The 23,001-nt window shown below is 40.9% G+C and overlaps 3 protein-coding genes across 3 annotated transcripts; 2 read left to right on the top strand and 1 right to left on the bottom strand.

Moving 5' to 3' along the window:
* The first annotated feature begins 483 nt into the window (after positions 1-483).
* Positions 484-3,451, top strand: paqr4b (progestin and adipoQ receptor family member IVb). The gene is made up of 3 exons (XM_063893764.1): positions 484-791; positions 1,824-2,042; positions 2,713-3,451. Exons 1-3 carry the CDS (start codon positions 626-628, stop codon positions 3,153-3,155), a joined length of 828 nt encoding a protein of 275 aa, XP_063749834.1. The 5' UTR covers positions 484-625; the 3' UTR covers positions 3,156-3,451.
* A 66-nt stretch (positions 3,452-3,517) lies between these two features.
* Positions 3,518-10,806, bottom strand: pelo (pelota mRNA surveillance and ribosome rescue factor). The gene is made up of 13 exons (XM_063892821.1): positions 10,387-10,806; positions 9,897-9,989; positions 9,040-9,190; positions 8,568-8,658; positions 7,223-7,386; positions 6,196-6,256; positions 5,843-6,004; positions 5,713-5,759; positions 5,553-5,626; positions 5,393-5,464; positions 5,041-5,115; positions 4,900-4,931; positions 3,518-4,011 (listed from the first exon to the last, which is right to left on the bottom strand). Exons 1-13 carry the CDS (start codon positions 10,425-10,427, stop codon positions 3,917-3,919), a joined length of 1,158 nt encoding a protein of 385 aa, XP_063748891.1. The 5' UTR covers positions 10,428-10,806; the 3' UTR covers positions 3,518-3,916.
* Positions 10,807-10,931: 125 nt separating this feature from the next.
* On the top strand, positions 10,932-16,571 carry LOC134870589 (serine/threonine-protein phosphatase alpha-2 isoform-like). The gene is made up of 7 exons (XM_063892822.1): positions 10,932-11,351; positions 12,366-12,497; positions 13,054-13,284; positions 13,702-13,806; positions 14,639-14,862; positions 15,458-15,592; positions 15,683-16,571. Exons 1-7 carry the CDS (start codon positions 11,297-11,299, stop codon positions 15,776-15,778), a joined length of 978 nt encoding a protein of 325 aa, XP_063748892.1. The 5' UTR covers positions 10,932-11,296; the 3' UTR covers positions 15,779-16,571.
* Positions 16,572-23,001: the final 6,430 nt, after the last annotated feature.

Here is a 23,001-nt window from a genome sequence, read left to right as displayed (position 1 = left end):
GAAATGGGCATAAGTACTTTTACTAACATTGAGTATATTTTAAATACCTTTCAAGTATAATTTGAATGCAGGACTTTTACTTGTGACAGACCCATAGCAATTACACTATAGTATTTCTACTTTTAATTAAGTAAAATATCTAATATTCCAACTCTACATCTCAGCCAAACCCATTAAAGGCACATGTTACATTGTTATCAGTGTCATTAAGTGTCGTAATCCCCAGATTATCCAGAATGCAACAGTTATAAACAAACCTGGGGAATAGGATCATGTGCAGTATATAATAAGTGAAATACAGAATTCAATCTATCAATTTTACAATGATCGGAGTCTGTTTTGAGCCAAGTAAAGGCTGCGGTAGTGCACATGGCTATTTGTGCGGATTACCCTGGATTAGGTTTAAGACCCCTTTCTGATTGGCCCTCCTGAAAGCATGCCACTTGGCCAGCTCAACAGGTTGCTTGCTTGGAATTACACCTGTCCAATGGTGGCTTCAAGGAGCAGAATTTCCAGCTCGTTGTGGTCATGACTGTGTCTGAGTCCAGAGCCTGGCCTCGTTTAGGATGTAAATGGTGAGAAGCCTGTCAACTCAATGTGAGGGCATTGGCTGCAGGAAGTCGTGATGGGGCTTTACAAAGGACCGCGGCTGTTGGAATTTGCAAAGACCCCACAACACCTTCAGTTCAACAAGTATGTGCTGACGGGTTACCGGCCTGTCTCCACGGCTCAGGACTGTATCAGGAGCCTCTTCTACATGCACAATGAGCTGGGGAACATTTACACCCATGGTAAGTCCAGAAAATAACTCCATTGCATTTGTCTGAACCTTTAATCTTAGTGAAATCTGGCTGATTATAAAATGTCAATATGCATTTGAGTTATCCACTTAAAATGTATCTTACAGTAAAATAAACAGAAAATGTCTCCCAAAAATGTAACTGTATCAGATGCACAAACCAATGTGTCACCAATGTCACTACTCTCACTTATGGCCCGTTACAAGTATGCTTGACGAGGATGTGTAATGAGGATATGGGGCATTAGCTGTAATCTCCCCTGGGAATCCCTGTCCTGGAAATAACCTACTGTTAAAACGGTCTGTGTGTGTGTGTGGGTTTTTGCTTGACACCTTTTAAACTCACATATGAGTTATAATGAGCAAAGCATCCTTGAGATGGACAGGTTTACATACAGATACCATGCAATTGCAGAATCACAACACAGATTTTTAAAGTGTGCATTACATGTAAGACTTTCAAAATAAAATCAGGCTGTGCAAAGATAAGCAAAAATAGAAAGTATCTAAACAAAGTGCATGAGCTGTGAATGAGCCGTGCATGAGCTGTGCATGAGCTAAAACCTGTACAGCCTTGAACTTCCGAAAGGTATCTTCCTCTTGCTCCATTTTCTGCCTGACTATCCCATTAGTTCATTAACACTGACACTCTTACTAAGGGGAAGTGAAGGGCTTTAGGTTCTCTCTTTGCATGGGAACAACAGCCACATCTCTCACCTGCTTCCCTTGAAACCTTGAAACCTTGCTTCCTGTTTCAGAAACAACACCATTAAATCCCTTAAAATGCTTTCCATTAAGCGATATTTAATTACACTTACTATAACACAGAGGACATTAGCCTACTACACGGTGTCCACTTTACAAACTTCAAATCAAACATTTTGGATGTACTGAAAAACAATGTTCTCCTACAACAACACTTAAGGGTAAATGTTATAATTAGAGGGCTTTCTAAAAAGACTCAGATCTGAAACATGTTTCTTAAATAATTGTATCTAATTTCTCCTCTCTCCCGTCCCATCAGGCGTCCCTTTTTTCCTTTTCTTGGTGTTACTGCCCTTTAGTATCCCCTGGATGGAGGTGGACAGTTCCTGGATCTGTGCGGTCCACTACCTGGCCTGCCTCTGCCCCACCGTGGGCTCGGTGGTCTACCATGTGTTCATGAACCATGTGGGAGGAGAACATGTGTACGACACCCTGCTCTCCATGGACATGTTTGGGGTCTGTTTAGTGAACACCCTGGGTAGGTTGTTGCTCTTTTCTATCTGATTCTTTTTTTTGTTGGTTAGCTTTGCATTTAGACTCGAAACAGCTAGCTTAGCTCTTAAAAAAATAAAAAAAAACCTTAATAAAAAAACTGTATTTAAATACTTTATTCTGTATTAAAAGAATAAGGGAGTACGACATTGAGACAAGGGCCTACACAGCAGAGATTCCACACAAAGTCACTACCTTCTCCAAGAAATAGTCCTTACTTTGCTTATTACAGACAGAGCCAAGTTTCCTGTTGCCAAATATCATCCCAAGGTTACGGATAATATTAAGCAGGCTGAACCCAGACAGGGTGAGCAGGACACAGACGCAAAGCTGCCTGCAGCATTTAAATCTAAGGCATGGTTTGCTTTGTTTTGTCTTGTGTAGCATAAATGGACTTAAACTGCATTTCATTTTGCAACTCTAATGCAAAAGGAATTCTTATTGAATCTTAAACCAGACAGTGTTCCTGTTCTGATATTTTACAAGGTCAAAGACTTGCTGATACATATTTTTGACTTAAAGTCTTGAATCTGGTTTGAAACCTCTTCATCTCATGTCTATACCTTTGTCAATTTTAACCTTGAAACTCAAAATCAAGGTGTTTCAAAATGTTACTGCTGTTTCTTCATTTGCACTTCATCCCTCCTTGTCACCAGGTGCACTTCCCATCATCCACATCACCCTGTTTTGCTACCCCCACTTGCGACAGACTGCATTGCTGGCCTACATCCTCCTGTCAGCTTATGGCATCTACTGTGCCACCACGGCCCGCACCAACATCCTGCGCCTGCAAGCTTTCATCTGGCAGGCCATGTTCCGCTTCATGCTCTTCCTGTTCAGGGTGTTCGGCAGCGGGGTGGGCAGCCCTCACTCCCTGCGCCTCTTTGTCATCATGGACACTCTGGCTGTAGTGGGGGGGCTGGTCAACATCATCCAGATCCCTGAGCGCTTCGTCCCCGGCCTGTTTGACAACTGGGGCAACAGCCACCAGATAATGCATGTCATGGTTGTGTGTTCGATTATCTACCTGCATTGGGGCACACTGGAGGATTTAGCCTGGATTAAGACCTACCAGTGTCCTACTGAGCAAAGTGTATAAAGTACACTGATAGAAATCTGATTTAGGAGAGAACGGAAAGTTGTTTTAAAAATTGCACTTTAGTCTTAGCTGCTGACGTTTTTCACAAGGGAAGTTTGCAATTTGACGTTTTGCCAGAGAAGAAGAGGAACTTGCAGTGTTGTAACTGCAGAACTCCAAAACAATATATCAGATAAAAAATCCTGAACACACTTGATTTGAAATGTGTTAACATGCAGTAGTTCTGGGTCGTACAACCCATAACCAAAATAGTTTTTAAATGTAAAATATTGTATTTAATAAATTATATATTTTTACATCGGGCTGTGTGTATTTCATTCACGCGAGAATGGTTCATGTGACAAAGTGAAATAACACCGGTGTTTGAATGCTTCTGTTGTTTAATTGGAAGATAAATATACAGAATATACAAAGAAAAATCACAGTTTTTTATATTGCTAAATTTCATGATGAGTTTTCATTTTGACTTGGCAAAACATATTAAAAATATCCCTCAATGGCAATCTTAAGCTACACCTTTCAAGCACACCTTCACCTTTCAACCAAAAGCTCCAGAATAAGGCATTAAATTATTTGTTAACAGGTGTGTAGATTATATTTGACCAAGGTCTGGATGTTGCCGAGGTGGAAGAGAGAATAACTGCAGTTTTATTGTTTTACAACACGCTGAGGCAATGCATTCTTGTGTTATCTGCAATGCTGGATGACCCCCTTTCTATTTGTATTCTCCCAAGAAGAGCTCTCCGCTTCATTTCTGTAGATCAATCATCGTCTGAGCTGCTGTCGTCCTCAGGCTCTGATAGGTCGGCGATGGGAAACCGCAAAATGGCAGCCACTCCACTCAGCTGAGTCAGTTCTGAGGACACAGTCAAGGATAAATCAAGGTGACGACACACAACCAGAACTCCACTTGATTTAACACAAATGAGCATCTGTACGTCTTCAAAAATAATAATTAGGGGCCTTTATTCGTGTGTTGCAAGTCTTATCAGTTCAGTGTGCTTTAATGACACCAGTATGCTCCTCCTAAAGTCAGTTATCAAACATTTACAGTGCAGACCAGACAGTATGTTGGCGTTATTTCGCTCATACTACTCATTACAAGTTAGGCAATACTATGTAACACACCTTACCCTCATTCAAAAGGGTAAATGTGGAGGTTTTTTCTTACCACTAGTAGCACCGTGGAGCAATGTTTAAGGAGGAAGAAGGCCTACTTTATTAATCCCCTAGGGGAAATTCAGGTTAAGAGCAGATCCCCTTTAGTCATACCATGCACAATGTAATGCTTGCATGCAGTGCCATATACAGTATTCTGCTGCACAACAGTTAGTAGCTGTTAAAAACAGAAGTTCTCGTATATTACACTAAAAATACCAGAGTGTAGGAATACTCTGTTACAAGTAAAAGTCCTGCATTCAAAATGTTTCTCAAGTACAAAAGTATCAGCATCAAAATATACTTTAAGTACCAGAAGTAGAAGTTCTCGGTATGCAGACTGGCCCATTTCAGAATAATGTACAAGGAGTATAATTAACATACTTATTGTTTCTTTCTATAATTGTTCTACACTGTAACCTCCTTTGGATCATGACGTCACAATGTGAGGAACACCAAACGTGACTTTTTTTGTTTACAAGAGTCCACGGAGAAGCTTTGATGAAAAAGTGAATGATGCTGCTCTATGTGTTTATAGAAACCGTCTGTCTTTAAATGTAAAATAATCATTGGTCTTCATACTTACGTTCACCAGACACATGAAGGCTTGAGAATATTCTGCAGGGGAAAAAAAGAAAATCATCAGCGGGATACTTGGCAGAGAATACAGAGTACCAACACGTAGTCAACGTTAATGCTGTGAGTCTTTTAAACATCTGCTTATTACCGGACATTGCCTCCATTATCTTTCACGTTGTCAACCAAGCGAACGTAGCGACTCCTCGTTGGAACGTCCTGGTGTCTGAAAAACAAACGCAGATCAGATATGATGTGTTGGCTGCATTAATTTCACTGATAAGCCTAACGGTGTTGCAAGAATAAAGTCAATATTATAAATTGCTGAATTTAAAAGCCATTAGAAATGAGAAACTCCATTACTTGAAAAACGTTGGTTTCTAGCAGCTGAACATAAATCAGGAATCAGCAGCAGCTAGGTTAACCCAACACCTCTTTCGGTATAAAGCAAACATGCGCTTTGTATTTAAAACAGATGTTGATTGATTCATTTCAATGTGTACCTGAACAGCTTGTCGCTTATCAACAGCGTGTCGACAGCGAGGGCGTCAGCTGCTTTCTCCACATGAGCCAGCCTGTGAGGATGCACAGAGACAAAGTTCATATATTATCAATGTGGGCGAGGGATGACTGTGCTTACTGTTCTTCCCCGTCATCACTCACCCGTAAAAGGCCCTGTCAGGCTCATGCTGGAGCATCTTGTAGAAATCTTCCAGCGCTCTCACCTCTGATGCTGCCTGAAAGTTAAACAAAAAGAATGTACGTCACCTTGAGAGGATTTTTTTACAAGATGATTAAAAAGAAGCTGGTAAATCATGTTCACCTTGGTATCAGAAAGCCTGCTCGTCACTGTGGGGTCGGACAGGATTTCTGCAAAACAACAAGCACTCCACTTAGTTTTCAGATGTTGTCGAGATTTAAATGTTTCTTTCTCAAGGTCAACCAGTTTGTACCTTTGAGTGAGTACTTGTGACCTGATGAGGAGTGGACCAGCATGAATTTGGGTCGGTTCTCCAGCAGGACCTTGTTGTCCTGTCGCACCGCCTCCTTATAGAGGTAGGTGATGAACTGATCCTTCACAAAGCCTGGACTGGCGACAAGCATGCACTTCACCACTAGGAGGAAGAGAAAATCAAAACTTCTAATGGTTGATTCAACACACACACACAAGCAAACATTATGAAAACAACACAACTAGGAAATATGTGGTGGGAGCAAGCAATGCAAAAGGGAGAAGTGTGTGACACAAAACAGGAACATACTGTATGTGTGTGTATGTCCGTGTCTGTCTACACAGCAGCATTACCATCAAAGTTGATGTGGCGAAGAATCGCCTGCATGACAGCCTCATAGAACCTCTCCAGCGCCTGCAAACACACAAACTGTTCAGCCTACATGAAAACTACAGCAGGTCTAAAGACATGAGGGGCTTGATGTGTGTGTGTTTTTTTTTTAAATCACACTTGAGGTGTCTCACGACTGCAGAAATACGTGATTATGCATTCAACACAAAGTCCTTCTCTCTCCCTCTCGCCTTAATGCTGATTCATGTTGAGATCTTACAATTTTATTTAAAATACCAGTTAGCTTTAGTTTTTAGTTTCATTTAGTGTACTCAGTTTTTAAATATTTATTTCTAGTTTGTTTTTTGGTTTATTTTTGCAGTAACTGACCTGCCCTATCATACTTACTGTATATGTGAAAATCCATTAAATAAATAAGAATCCCAATACGTCAAAAACACACACATTCATAAAGATTCACATGAATGTTGACAGGCATAAATTAAAGCTTCATTTATGTTAAGAAACAGAAATGAAAATGACTGAATTGTTCTTGCAGCTGAATCCTCTTGTTATTATCGAGCATAATCAGACGCCAGGTTCTTTCCATTTACTTCACCACCTCCCCGGTATGGAGCACACAGTTGGGTGAGAGAGAACGTTCCTCAGCTGGATTTGTTGTGTTCAAATACAGAGAAATGCAGCTTAACCAGAGTAAGAACAGAGCTTTTTAAAGCAAGTGACTGTGTAGCCTGTGTGTTTAATCACGGGTCGGGTCATGGGACTTATATTAACAGGTCAGGTCAGGATTTGACTCAGAGATAACTATGGGTAATCGGTTGTTTCAGTACTGAGCTCTGCAGGTGTAGGTTTGCAAAACTGGCCCTGAGCAGAACTCGGCCTATTAAGAGTGGTTCTCATCCTCAGGGAGTCTTAAATAAAAAAAATACTTAAAAAGGAGTGTCTCCTCGTTATCAGAGGTCGTACTTTATTCTTCATTCCCCCATCCTGAGCTCATTGCAGCAGTAACCTTCCAGAAAGCGGACCCACCTTCTCGTGCTGAGTGCAGCTCCCCCTTCTCTTGCGAGGAATGGTGACCTCCACTTTAGCTCGGAGCAGAGTCATGGCGGGGGTCACCAGCACCAGGTTCGCCAGACCCTCCTGCATCACCACCGCTGCCACATCGGCCTTCTGGGTCGCATCACAGGCCTGCTCTGAAAGAGTGGAGAAGACAAATGTGAAATAACGGGTACTTTGTGACATATTGAAAAAATGTGTTGCAGCACTGGTGAATCTAGTTGAGTTACTGCTAAGTATTTCTAAAACACTTAAGTAAAAAATCATGGTGTTGAAGATTACAGCAGTAATGAATCAGCGGTCCCCAGCTGTCAGTTTATTCCCTGCGCTCCTAATTCTGTTCCCATGGCAACAGTCTCTCTTTGTTGGCAATGTAAATACAATTAACAAGTGGACTGTTTTTTTTGTGCGTGTGTGTGTGAAAGAAACCCAAGTGATATGTTCCCCTGTCAGTCAGTCAATGCTTTCATAATTAGCTTTAAAAGTAACTCCAGATTATTGCCACCGGGAGCGAGGCATTATGGACTGCAGTGAGTATGAGAGTAGCTGATCTAAAACAAGGTAATATCCAATCTGGAGCTCTTCAACTAAAGGGATTTAAATCCCTTGCACAAAACAGCTGATTCTCATCACATTGCACCTTTAACATTGATCTAAACTGTTTAAACAAAGGCTATTTGGACTCCCTGTGTTGTTTGAACTATTTTGGCTCGTTTCACATTTAAATGTTTGACAGAAAGAGGCAAAGGTCTACGTTGTGTAAGATTTAAAACAAGGAAATCTATTTATTTTGGTTGTCTAGATAATAGTGGGTAAAACAGAGCATGAAACTGAAAGTGGTGTAAGCTAGAGTTGTTATTACGAGCGAACTTATCCAAAACAGACTTCTTGTTTCTGTGGTTTGGCTGATTTTTGTCATTAGAGAAACATGTCATTCACACTGAAGTGCTCATCAAATAACTGCGCCCAGTATGGCTCAAATGTCTTAATCCTCTTTCGAGACAACTGTAGGCTTTCTTTTGGGAGTGTAAACTAATTAAATGCAGGAACTTAGTCTAACATACATTTCTTATGTGTACTAGGAAAAAGATGCTTAGACTGTGACAGATGAGCATCTAGAGCCCATGAAATTCTGTCAGGTAAACAAGAGATGTGTGTCCATGTGATTACTGTTTGCACGTCCTGGCTGACGTTCATGTGGGAAGTTTGGGATTAAATTAACCTAAGACAACAATGAGCAATATGTTCTGCTGTGATTATTCTAACCTTACAAACTAATTGTAACCTCAGTCAGATTTATATAGTAGCACCTGCTTACCGATTCTGTCCAGCACGACGCTGTCCCAGCACTTTTTAGCCAGAGTGAACTTCCTGTTGAGCTCAAGCTCAATGGTGTGGTAGGCCCCCATCTGATGAATGAAGAAAAGAACATGATCACAACAGCTACTTATATCTAACAGGAAAGAAGACAATGACTAAAGAAGAGTATGGCTGGGAAATTACAAAAAAACAAACAATAAATGGAGCATACAATTCTGCCTGTGTCATTCAATACATGTATACATTGACTGTCCACAAAGGCCAGCCCTCATAAAAAGCAGTTAAAGACTATTATTTTGTGTCCGACCGACAAACCCTAAAAAAATTATGTGTTTGTTTTGATTGAAATTCAGAGCAAAAGAAACAGACAATCATTTAAGCTTTTTTTGTAATGAATTGAAAAGTCTACATATCAAGACACAATCGTCATGAGTAATGATCTCTTATTACTACATCAAAAAAACTCAGACCTTGACATACTGGTTCTCCTCAAGGTTAGTGCCCTTTACTCTGAGCTGGCAGGCATGGGAGTCGAAGTCGATCGTCTCCACACATAAAGTCAGAGTTGTGCGAACTCTAGAGCTGCCCACACTTCCAGTAGCTGACTCTGTTTGCACCTTCCTGTGGGAACATGGGAAAGGGACTTTAGTGCTGTGTGTTTATATAAGACTAATGATACATAAAAAGACCAAGAAAAAACATTGGAAAGCTGATAACCAAGCACAATCATATACAAACCCAGATTGAATAAACAAAGTGTTAGTAAAGCTAAACTGGACACTGTGGTATTGGAAACATCTCCGTAGTTGAATTTGTGTTGTGCTAAGGCACGAAGTTAATGTGAAGCTAAATCCAAAGTTCTTAAGTGCAATTTGTTTAAGAATATTGTGTCTGATGCTATTGGGAACAAAGCCAGTCTTGAAATATGTTTGTCTTGCAAAAGCAACATTTTCACAAAAACAGATGTCTTGTGCAAATGAAACATTATGTTGTAACTCTCCATCTCAGAGCTGTCAAGTTACTACAAAGTCCATCTGCAGGGCTGGCTGTATTGACTGTAACGGGTGTCAATCAAATCAGTGGTTTCATGAAGGTAGATGGAAGCTAAACCTTGTAGCTTTGCCTGGATACGATATGAATCCGAATAATGACACTGCTAATTTAAACATGTCCAGAAAGGTGCTTCATTGGAAATGATGCAGTAACACAAGACAACAAAGCCAGCATCATTTTCAATGGGGCTGGAAAACGGTAAAATATGTTTATGTGCAATAGAGGGTTTCTACTGTCATCTTTATTAGACAGAGTACGAGTACTTAAAGGTTACCTGATGGTGGAGGCTCTCAGGCTGTCCCCCACTTGCAGCAGGTTGTAGGTGTGCCACATATCCTCAGCCTCATCAGGCATCAGAGTCACCTGGCTGAACAAGTGCATGTAATCAGTCAGACAGGTTCTGAGTTGGTTTCCTTCATGTTAGTCATCATGAGTCTCTCAAGATGTCTGTGAATTATTTAGGGCAATAAGGCAGACCCATGCTGGAGAGGTTCTAATAACTAAGTGTAATTCAATTATAACACAATCAGGGTTAGTTTTGTTTACTGGCTTTGTTTTACACTCGGGTATTAAAGCTACATCCATTTGTGTGTATGTTCTATTACATATTAACGTATGGGACTATTTTTCGTACTAACCAATAATGCGCTGGTTAGTGTGAATGTTATCCACACATAGACATATAACATGTCTACATCAACACATGTACAATCAGCTGTAAAATGGCATGCTGGATAGCTTGCTAACGTTAGCCAGACACTCACCCGGCATTATCTTTTTCAATGTCTTTATGAAGCAGCTTCATGGTTTTGGTCGTTGTGTGATATTAACAACAGTATTATAAGCGTAAAACTGATGGGTTAACGATAGTCCGACTTAGAGTCATGTTTATTTTAAAGTAAATTAGCAACCTAGCTAACTCCTAACTTCAGAATGAATCACTCCGTGCGTGTTGCCAGGCGCTAGGACATTGCGTCATGCCAAAATACGTCGTCGTTTCTTCCCATCTTGGTCACTTCCGTGGGTGTCGCTGTACTGCGCAACAAAAACAGGGCGATACAAGCTCAAATATTTGAGAACCTTGTGGAAAAACGCACTGTATGTGGAATTTTTGACACAATCTATTATGTAATGCAAACAAAACACGAGATAAACCCGAGAATGATGGTTCTTTTTACACTGTGGTTTTGCGATAAGTAAATGCTGACCGACTTTGGAAAGAGCCAATCACTGACAATAATGACTCCCCCAAGCACCGCCTACTGGCAAGGCTGACCAATTGAAGCGCGGGAAAGGTCTGATCTTTTCCGTTCAACCTCGCTTTGGCTAGCGCTCATCTAGCCTTTTTTTGTCCATGGCATGGTGCTAGTAGCTACGGCAGAAATTCCGTGGTGACGAAAAAATACGTGTGATTTAACTGAATTCGGATATCTAATGGAACATAGTTGACGAACGCGGATTAGAATTACACGGCAGCCATCACATCTTTAAAAATCCAGTACCGAGCCTCACATTTTGAGGTTGCCAATTCTGCCCCAAGGTTAGCTAGCGGGCTAACGACAGCCGATTAACGCTAACTAGTTGAGCTAACGATAACTCGGTAGCCTGTTTACAGTTACTAAGTCTCAAATTCGTAGGAGTGATTTAAAAACCTGACCAAAATACAGGAATAGCATGGCCGAAGCTGATAAGTTGAACATCGACTCCATTATACAACGTCTGTTGGAAGGTAAGACGGGTTTTCGCTCGATATCTATTCACCGAGGTAGCCATTTTAGCTAACAGATGCTAGACAACGATAGCCACCTATGCTACCCTAGCCTGAGTTCATCTCTTGCTAACGAAACACGGGCTTTTGACCGCCAGTTATCTTTGGTCAGTAGCATCCTCCTAGCAGCAAATTAACCTTTTGTTATTCCCGCTCATACACAATAACTGCATTACCTAGTAAACGCTTTATATTTTCATGTTGAACTCTATCCGTGGAAGAAGTCACATATCAGACATTGTGTGAGCCGGTGTGTTTGACCGGAATTATTACTTAAAACAGATGTAACACAACTGGGGCAGTTTACTGCTATTTCCCGTAAATGAGTAGTTCATAGTCTTTGGACAACACTTAAAATGCATTACTGTATATCACCAGTTGGCCTTTTTAAAATTCCTGATTACAATGTTTTTTTGTTTATATATATATATATATACATTTAAACTAGTTAAATATGTAATATAGAAAAAGGGTAAGGCCAAGAAAATGCACCTTTTGTCATACTACTCTGTGGCTGAATTGAGGGGTAATGGTGCATTACATTACTGGTACAAACAAATGGCAACTTTTGGTTGTGGTTGAGCTTTCTGCATTCAAATATGCATTGAAAAAAGGTTTCATTTATTCCACCTTTTCATCTTTAATGTGGCATCTTTTATATAATCATCATTGCTTGAATGGTGGAGGAAGGAGTCCATGTTTGAATACTAAACAGCAAGCAGACACTACATATTAACACAAGCCAACCGTCCATGGCAACCAGCCCTTTTTTTTTACTCAAAACATATGAATTTGTTTGTAGGGTGTTTTTTTCTTCCCTTTTTAGGAACAGAATCCTGAACCGCACTTGGCTGTGCTATCAGTGATATTTTAGTTAGTTACTTAGGCTTCCCTTTTCACATCTGAATACAGAACTCCGCTGTGTTTACGGTCTTTTGTTTTTCTAATGTCTCATTCTTCTTTTTTCCCTCACAGTGAAAGGCTCCAGACCTGGCAAAAATGTTCAGCTGACAGAGAATGAAATCCGTGGTCTTTGCCTCAAATCTCGGGAGATCTTCCTCAGCCAGCCAATCCTGCTCGAACTTGAGGCCCCCCTTAAGATTTGTGGTAAGGCTTAGTTGTGTACTTTAGAGTCAGGGGAATTCTCAAGTATGGTCACATAGCGTTTACAAACACTCTTAGGTGGCTGTTGTAGCTTAACAGGCTGGACTATAATGAGAAAGCTGAGATTTGCGTTGAATCCTGCATGGCTGTGACCTTGCCACATAATTATAGGACTATAGGGATGAGCTGATAAAACTGGTTTGCTAGGGCAGTGCTGTTTTGCAGTTCATGTCTCCCTGGAGTTGCCCTCCTGTGTCATCCTGCTGATGCCACTTAATGAAGAATAATAGTTTTAAAGGAACAGTTTTAGTCACACTTAATGCAAGCTTGCACGTTTAGTTCTTGGTGTTGTCATCACAGTAAGAACAGTGTTCATTTAAATAATACATTGCAAATCCCAGACTAGTAGTATTGTTATTTATTTGCAGGGTGCTAAGTGTTGTTGTGCTTCTATCCACGTTCCTTACATATTTGTTGTGCTCATACACAGATAACATGGTCACACCTTTGACCGTCCTTGCTGTTTCCACTCTAATACTGCATGTCTGTCTCTCCCCAGGCGATGTCCATGGGCAGTACTATGATCTGCTCAGGCTGTTTGAATACGGGGGCTTTCCACCAGAGAGCAACTACCTGTTCCTGGGGGACTATGTAGACAGAGGCAAGCAGTCTTTGGAGACCATCTGCCTGCTGCTGGCATACAAGATCAAATACCCAGAAAACTTCTTTCTGCTGAGAGGAAACCATGAGTGCGCCTCCATTAACAGAATATATGGCTTCTACGATGAGTGTAAGTCATGTGGCATGCACGCAGATACAAGCAGATAGTAGTTTACTTCTATTATCTCTGCTGAAATACCAAGCCTGTAGGCAATAGAAAAGTTATTGGTGTTAACGTTTGATTATTTATTTTAAAACATTTATGAAAATGAAAGCCGTGTTAAGAGTGGAGAAAAAGAAAGTTAAACTGACTGTAGTGACACTACAGTCAGTAACTTATGCCAATAGGCTCTCAGTACACCAGGCTTCAGGCTAAGACGCATGATAAGGCAGTATGAGCAGTAAACAATCACATGCCCTTCTCTGCTATTCACTGAGCCAGGACTATGTAAAATATCATGTTATGTTACGCAATAGGTTGAGCTGCCGAGAATTTATTGCTCTCAAGATTAGATTGTCATCACGTATTTGTGCTTTCCTCCCACAGGTAAGAGGCGATACAACATAAAGCTGTGGAAGACCTTCACCGACTGCTTCAACTGTTTGCCTGTTGCAGCCATTGTTGATGAGAAGATCTTCTGTTGCCATGGAGGTATGTTCATCAAATAGTTAATTTGGCGTCTGTCCAGAGTGCACACACACAAACTCGCCTCTGCACTGTTGTTACTGTCAACATTATGGCTTAAGACCGGCAGGACTGTGTGGGTTATTACTTTCCTGTTTGAGTATATTTAGTAACCATGCCCTGTTTCGCAGTCATGACTAAAGAGCACTTTTTATTTCTTATTTCTAATCATAGCTTAGGTACTGCTTACATGCAGAACACAGTGTTGTGAAACAGACTTTGTTTATGACCATTGCTGGACAGTGCCTTCTGTCTAACAAAATAAGTGATGTAGGCTTTAACTCAGTCCACATGTCTTGCAAATGAATATAATCTATGACTGGGAACGTCTCTTAACTGCACATCTCAAACAGATGCCATGGTCATTCACTCACTAAATCTCAGCACAGAAAGGATCAAAATGAGAGAAGCCCATCTCTGTCCAGAGCCTGCGTCATTTCAAATACATGTAAAGACCATGCTGATGTATAAATACCATCTTTATTTATTGCTGTGTTTGGTAGTACTTGTAATGCAGGAATAGCATAATGAAATAGGCCTTTGGGTTTAAGCCTTCCGTGCAAAATATGTAAACAGACACTGATGATCCTGAGTAAACATCCCTTCCCTCTTCAAACATATCAGCTTACAAAAGACAAAACGCACAGACTTTTCTTCTGTTTGGAACACTGTTTTAAACCAGAATCCCCAAAATGTTGATAATGTATAACTGAAAACGAGTAGTACCTCACACAAAAGCGAACCTACTGCATGTGTCTCCGCTTTTTCTGACATTTAAATGTTCTGTGAACCTCTCCAGGACTGTCCCCAGACCTCCAGTCCATGGAGCAGGTGCGAAGGGTCATGCGCCCCACTGATGTGCCTGACCAGGGCCTCCTCTGCGACCTGCTGTGGGCCGACCCAGACAAAGATGTGCTAGGCTGGGGAGAGAACGACCGCGGCGTCTCCTTCACCTTTGGCGCCGACGTGGTCACTAAGTTCCTTCACAAACACGACATGGACCTCATTTGTCGGGCCCATCAGGTCAGTGCAATCATCAGTCCTCAAGTTGAAGATGTGGGAATTAAAGTGCGTAGAGATGTTGCGAAATTGTTAATAAATGTTGCTGTACGCCACCGCTAAAGGGTGTGGAAATCAGTCATCTTGTTATGGGAAACATCTCAATGCGCTGACAGCAGTTTCACAGTGATGAGTAGTTTTACCCTTATTTATGTTTAAGAGGCCCGGTGGTTATTATTATCTCTACCATATTTATGTGTTGTGCGTCTTTCCTCCTCCTCCTCTCTGCCAAAGTGATTTTGTAGCTAAAGCAAGGCTAGGGTATTTTTTAAAACGTCTTTGTCCAGCTGTTAGTGAAATTTTGAAGAGAATTGAAGTGGAGCTGCTGAAGCACTTGAATAGCCCCATGGCCACTTCAGCACAGTTGGATTTCAGCCCAGTTTTACTGATAACCAGGTAGGCAGTGACAGCAATGTGTGTGAGCCCTTTGTAAATATAATGCTGTAAATGAATTACGTTTTGGACCAGTTTGTGTCTGATTTTTATTCTGAGCAGGTGAGAAGCAAACGTTTTAAATCCTTATAAGCAATATACAAACAACTTGTTGATCTGTTTACAGGTGGTGGAGGACGGATATGAGTTCTTTGCAAAGAGGCAGCTGGTGACTCTGTTCTCAGCCCCCAATTATTGCGGGGAGTTCGATAACGCCGGGGCCATGATGAGCGTCGATGAGACCCTCATGTGCTCATTCCAGGTAAGAAGGAAAACACAGATATTCTACATGTTTTACAATGTTGTTGTAGTTCATCTGGGCTCAGTTTCCTCATCTCTGCCTTTCTTACAGATTCTCAAACCTGCAGACAAGAAGCTCTTCTACGGTGGTGGAGGCGGCATGGGCTCCGGCCGCCCAGTGACTCCCCCCAGGAAAGCTAAGAAATGACACCAGTAGATTTGCCCTTCGACCTCCAACCCTCCCCTCCTCCTGCCCTCTCTACCTCTCTTCTCCTTTCTTTCACCAAACAGCCAGAAATCAAACCTATACCCAGGGCTTTTTTCCTTTTTTATCTGTACTTCTTAAAAACATTTAATGTTATGAATTGTCTGAGTGAGTGCGTGCGTGCGCAGGTGAAAACGTCTGCCGGTGAGCATTAAAATCATGTGTGCACGTGTACATTTTGTGTGAGAGTATTAGAGATTTATACTTTCCCCTCTCTCTTACCACTCCTCCCGTGGAAAGGTTAAAACCACAGTGACTGTCTGTACAGTAATTTTGACTGATAAAGCAGGGTTTGGGATACAAGGGGAGACCGCTGACGTGATGAGCTCAGCAGCAAACCCTTGCCAGCAGGTGGCGTGTGTGTACTTGTGGAGGGGGGAAGTATTTTGTTTTCCCTGTCCTCTGTACTGTAAAATCTCAAACACAGGTGTGTGCATGCGTGTGTGTGTGCGTGGGTGCATGAGCTGGCTTGCCTTTCCGAGTGTGACGTCTCTGTATCCTTAAGCAGGAAGGAGCATGTCACAGTGTCTCAGAAAAGCAAGTACATGTTTGCACACGGACACACACACACAAGCACACACACGCATATGTCTCTTCCGATTCATATGAGCCAGAGCTGTAAAAACCCCATACAGTTTAGGTTTGTACAGATTTGATTACTTGAAAGAGATTTTTTGTGAATTCGTTTTGTAGTCTTTCATCAAGTTGACCAATAAAGCGAGAATCTGAGCTACAACGTCTACACGTCCTCTTTATTGTAACCCTGTATCTATTTTCTGCAAACAACTGGGTTTGTAATCTACTGCAGATACATGTTTGGTGGTCAGTCCTTAGTACTACAGGCTGCCTGAGTTTCAACAATTTATAGGATTAAATTGTTGAAGCTCTGCTGATTATGACATAATCTCTTTTTGTTCAGCATCTGCCACCATGACAGTTAATGGCATGAAGCTTACAGTTTTGTAAAATGTTAAAACCTGCAGCCAAATATATAACAATATATGTTGGATGAATAAAACAAGTGAAAATGCCTCATGATATTTTAAGCCCTCCATGATGTTAATGTTTTTTGCCCCAGCTCTAATGCTTTTATTTAATCCACAATGAAAAGATCCAAATCCTCACATTTGAAAAGCTTCAACCAGGAAACGTGTTGGACTTCAACGAAAACATAATCCCAATAGTTTCTATGCTTTTTGATATTTCATCTGTTCAATATTACACTCTTTGCCTCTTAGGATATGCTTTAACTTGACTTGTGTTTTTTTTAAATGATATAAAAATGGAACTTAATATGATGAAAAATATTTCTCAAATATTAATGACGGTTTCAGTGGTGGCCAATAGCCCACTGCTCTATCATGGGCAGGGGATAATTAGGCCACAATATTCTGTATGTGTTCTGCTGGTGTCCACACGGAGGTGCTGTTGAGCTCCGTTGGGTCCTCGAGCAGACGATCCATATAACTGCAACAACCACCGTCAAAGCTTTGGTTCATAAAATGCTCATTGCTTTACATTTTCCAAGGCAGCGTAAGCATTTCCTAAGAGCTAGGTGTATAACCAATAAAAACAACTATGGTCTTGAGAGTTGCTGCAACCTTTTGTACATAATCACACTTCAATTTCTACATGTGTATGAATTGAAATAGTTTTTAGAATAATATTCAGCTTCTGTTGTTTGTCGAGGTGGCTGTTTTGAAAACTCTTCTCTCTTTTATTTTCCTCGTTCTATATTTATCATAACAGGATCCTGTTTCTTTCTTAGGTATTTCTCTGGCTCTTTGCATTCATTCGTCTTGCTGTCATCAACACCCTTCTTTAAGTCTCCCTGTCTATCATTTTGGCTTCCTTTTACAGGAACAAGGAGGTGAAAGGTGAAGGATACAGGGTGATTGAATAGGATTGATTTCAAACAGAAGCTTTAGCTGCAAATTAATGATCTAGTATAGTAGGGTAACAACCAGAAAACACATTTTTAAGAACCGTTTATTTCTACCTTGCAAGAACAATATTTCCCCTTTCCAAACCTCCATGTTCAGACAACGTGGTTATGAAACATAAATATCTAGTCCACAACTGCGTCTGACATAAACCCCCTTGCTTCGTGCCTCCTTTAATAGTACAATCCTCTCTACGTTTATTATGGGGCAATAGACCTGCAATCGCCCTCGTAGGTCACAATGCGTCACTGGCTAGGTGGTTTTAGATTCTCCCTGCGCGCTTCTTTGGGATTATGTTTCAAATTTTTGTGATGGTCAGTTTTACGATTCAGACGTGTCCTAGTTTCTTGTCTATGTAGGTTAACTGTTCTCAGCGTGTGAGCGATGAACCCCTAAAGAGTGTCTTGGTGAGAGGGCTCCAAATAGACAAGACATTGAAGATGTAGTATATGTCCAAGAGTTCATCTTTCAGGTGATACCAAATACTGTACATACTAGTTCATCCAGCTATGCCGGGCTGAGATACTAGGGTGTTTAATTTATGATGGCTATTATGAAACTTCAGGAGGATTTTCTTCATGTGCAGGCATTTAAAAAATCTGTGCAGCCTTATGTTTTTGAAACATACTTGTGTGTTGAACAGTAACACGGTGTATTTCTTGAAAAATAATATCCCTGTAATAAATAGAGAGGTGCCAGTCTATTTTACACGTATGTAAAGCTGGTTCTGCAGCCAACTTGGGAGATAAGGGCTTGATCATTTCATCTGAGGTGAAGACAGAGCACTTCATAAAATATGTTAAAGCAAGGACTCCAATAGAAATAAGATGTGTCATCTAAATTATTTTACAAGTGACAGTAATTAGCAGCTAAACCAACGTGTGGTATATTCACAATACATTTCCCATACGCTCCAAATTTGACAGTTGGATGTAAGCATGGAAAAAAACTGTAATGGCTCCACCAATGTCCGTTCACATGTTGAGCGGCGAGTGTATTTGTGTAAAAAGAGGAAAAGTACGAGGCATTAAAACTTCTTCAAGTACTACTACTAAAAAAGGGCCCAAACTGACCAAATATGTGTAACCTGTTACCACCAGCTCTCTAGTTCATACGATTGAACATCAAACTATGAATTGTGCTCATTATACAGTATAGAACTCATACCATAAATCGAATGTACATTGAGTGACTGTAGGCAGCTGTAAGAATGATTTCATCTCAGCCAGCGAAGCTAACGAGAGGCTTGATGTTTGATTCAGCAGGCTTTGAGTTTCCCAATAAAAAGTCTCTGCCAGTGAATTAACAACATTATGAAAATGCTGTGCCGGCCAAGGTACTGATGAGCCATCAGGAGAATGAAAGCCACTTTTGATCAACAGGCTCACTTTCCTATCAGCTCCCTAGGGGCTTATGTAGTAAACCCTAAGTGTGAGGAATGGTGTGAACATCCAGGAAGTCTTTAGCCCAATGTGCCACATCGATGTTGACGACACCGTGGAGTCGAATGCTCCCTCCAACATCCAGTCGTATTTTTTTTACCCCAATAGTTAAAAGCGAGACTTACGAGCCTGAGCTAAAGGTTCAGCATTGTGAAATAAAAAAGCCGCAAAGCTGTCGTGGTGCCATGCCCAAGCAGCACAGTGTCACCTGCTCTATTTATAACTTGTGAGGAATTCTGGATTCAGAGACTCAGCTGCCACTTCTATTATTACTATTAGCTAATGCTGTAACAAGTACCCCGCTAACACTGACACTGTAGCTCCTTTATCCATTGCCTTATTGCACAGTACTAATGATGTCCTCACTGTCAATAACACATTGTTATTTCACGTTATGTTGTCTGTGATTCTTTCGGTAGCCCACTTTATTTAGCATGTGCTTTAAAGCTGCAGATTTGAATGTGGATGCAAGAGCAGGAGAGACGATGCTGATGCAGTTTCTCCCTGTTGGAGAGTTGGACAGTGTTATTACCTTTAAGAAAGTTGTGTTTTTAGGGTTTCCAGTCTTTTTTTTCTGTTTGTTTTTCATGAAACTTGGTGAAAGGGTGTAGCATGAGCTAAATCCCAGGGGAAATTAACAAATATTTGTTCACTTTTGTTAACACAGATAAGACAGTGAGTGTGGCCTTGGTGTAGGCCTGTGCTTTCTGAGGGCCCTACGAGTTTAAATCAATATGCTACTATCATTATTGCACTTCTTGGCTGATAAAGAAGTGTTTTTTTTGTCCGACTAGATGAGTAAAACCTGTTTATAACTTCCAGCAAATTCATCTCGACATTATTATAGACATCTTTTTACAACTGGGCGATGTAGACCAACTGGATAGCGTGCAACGTGCAACCTGAGAACGTGCTGTTAATGACAATAACCTTCTTTAGGAAATATGTCAGTCTTTCCCAGCCCCGCGTCTTTAAGTGATAAATGTGGCCGTGTCCCTCTCACTTCGAATGTGCCGTGCAAGTCAGCAGAGACAGACTTAGTTGCATAAGATCACCGTGCTGCAGCTGCACGGCCACAGTACTTAACACTCGAACCGAACTGGGAACATGTATTGAGTTCACAAGTGGAGGAGGGAGGCCTCGATGGGTTAAGGCGGCACATGGTGATCCCTGAGCCTGGCACGAGGGCGTGGCATGTTAGCGCCACGGTTGGGAGAACGAGGTGACGGGTGTCCCAACTCACGGGGTTTACGCTGTAGTAGTCCCCGCACCCACAGGCTACTGACACTACAGCAATAGACTGAGGCGGAAGATGGAGGGGACGGCGGGGGAAACCTTATCCTTCTGGGATATTGAGTTAAATGTCACTGCTCTGCCCTGAGGGAGACACTGACAGGCCGACCCCTATCACAGCCCCCAAATCTCAGAGGTCAGAACGGCTGCACAACAGCTGAGGCCCGGAGAACGGCTGTGTGAAACAGAGATGGGAACACTGGCAGAACAAAATGGGATAAGATGTTTTAGCAACATGTCTGGAACAAAATAGTGCATAGGACATAAAGCTAATGCCAAATTGATATGGGTCAGCACTTGAAATCTAATTAGGTTACAATTAGGCCAACACACACATTTGGGCAGCTTGTAGATACATTACAAACTGAAGTGTGGATCGTACATTTACACAATCGAGTTTGCACACTCATCAGTTTCATATCATTTGGAATTCAAGTGAAATCATGGGAAATTATTACAAGTACACAAAATAATCTTCAATACTTCAAAAAAAAATCAAACTGAAATAGACCCGATTCTCACTAGAGGCAATTTTCTCATTTTATATTGTGCATTATTGTTATAGTTGTGTAAAGCAATTGTGTTTTTTCTAGACAAATTTACTTTGCAATGTATTTTTAAGGGAAACTTAGAGCGATGCAGTTTTTCACACAGGAGGTAAGTTTTGTGCTTTACCAAACGTTACTGTGTTAACATGTAAAATATGCAGTGAACGAAGAGCATATTGTAAATATATCATGGACAGTTATTTTCTGTACATTTCCGGAAAGGAATTGCCCCCTCACCAGCCGGTGAGAGGGCCGGGTCAGTTGGTCAGCAGCAGCTGATTGGAAACATGAAAGCTGCCACAAAAAAAAGCTCCCTATTTAAAAACTCTCAGGGAAGGAGTAGCAGGAGCTCATGTTTGTCTTATCAATAGGCTAAAAATACTGTAAATGTCTACTTTTTTTACAGTAAAGTTGATCTAATTTTACAAATATAGATCTTAAAATACACTGTAAAGATCTTGAAAAACATTTGTTTGCATATGTTTCATTTCCATACAAAATAATGTGCATCTTGTAATTAAAGAGGCCGCCCTTCAGCTGTACCACCTGAGTTGAATCCACCATTACTAGACATATCCACTCTGCTACAGTGTTTTCTCTAACTGCACATACAATATCAATATCCAGTCAGAAGTGATTACTGTATAAAACACCCTCAAACCACAAATCAACAATACTTTACATAAAAACGCTTCCCTTTCATGTTAGCTCATTTCTACAACCTAAATGAAGCACTGTAAATCTGAGGAGTACAAATCAATTCATATGAATAAGTCTTTGAAATGAAGTAAACCCTTTTGATGATTCTACATCGAGAGAGCAGTCATCATCTTTATGAGCTAGGAAGGAATGCTAAAGCTCACACAATGCTCGTTAACACCTTGATGGGAGTCTTTCGGTCACAAGAACAATCCTCGCTTGAACTGAGGACTTAGGTGTTGGTAAATGAATAATTCATTGAATACAAAGTGAGACAATGTAAGCGTGAGCAGCATTTGTCGGCTATAAAAGGAAGTGTAGTGTCGCAGTGTGAAGTTTGACAACTTTGCAAACATTTAAAGGGCAGCCGTATTTTTATTATGATGCTCCAACACATTATTTTATACTAAGCAAAATGTCACGGTATTACCATTCACCGTAAAGTTTCAATTGGTTTAAAAGACACACATATTTATTTATTTTTCATCAAAGCCATCACATATATCGCTTTTCATCCATAGGTCAACACACTGTATCTCAAAGGCCAAATATCTGTCTTTCCCTCGAGAACAATTTGTCTGATGCTTGATTGCCAGACTTTGAGTGACAGTGGCATTCAAATGAAACACGACACAGTCAAATCAATCACAGACATACAGTATAACCCAGACAGCTGTTAACACTTTTCTGGAACAGTTTGACCCCAAATAAACGTATATAGGAGAATGCGACTTATTATGCAATTACTGCCAATAATGCCTTTTTTTTAAGGGTAAGAGCATATCTTTGGTTCTGGCTGGCACTGTGACGCTGCACAACAAACTAACACAGGAATAAATAGATTGAAGCAAAAATGTGGCCTGTAGCTGTCAAAGGTGGTGAGCTGTGACCACTGCTGTTCTTACAGGAACACCTGTCAGTGTATTGATTAGCAACAGCAACTTGAATTCCTGTCTGCACCACCCGCTGTGCATTTACCGCTGTTAACTGCTGTTAAAACAAATTGTAAATCAACAGAGATTGGGCTCGACAATAGGGTTAATGCTGAATTTACACTCAATGACATGTAACTGGAACAGGCAAAGTTAAGCTAATGAACCCGGGTATATGAATAGTCACATTTCAGTTAATCTTGTGTATTCTTATTTCCCAATGACTGCTTCAATGCTGTGAATCCACCACAAGAGGCCATTGTGCCTCACTGAATAGAAATGTGTGTCCCCGGATCATCTGTCGTGCAT

Source organism: Eleginops maclovinus, chromosome 10 (genome assembly GCF_036324505.1).
Source record: "Eleginops maclovinus isolate JMC-PN-2008 ecotype Puerto Natales chromosome 10, JC_Emac_rtc_rv5, whole genome shotgun sequence".
NCBI lineage: Eukaryota > Metazoa > Chordata > Actinopteri > Perciformes > Eleginopidae > Eleginops > Eleginops maclovinus.
This window is presented reverse-complemented; position numbering and strand designations above follow the sequence as displayed.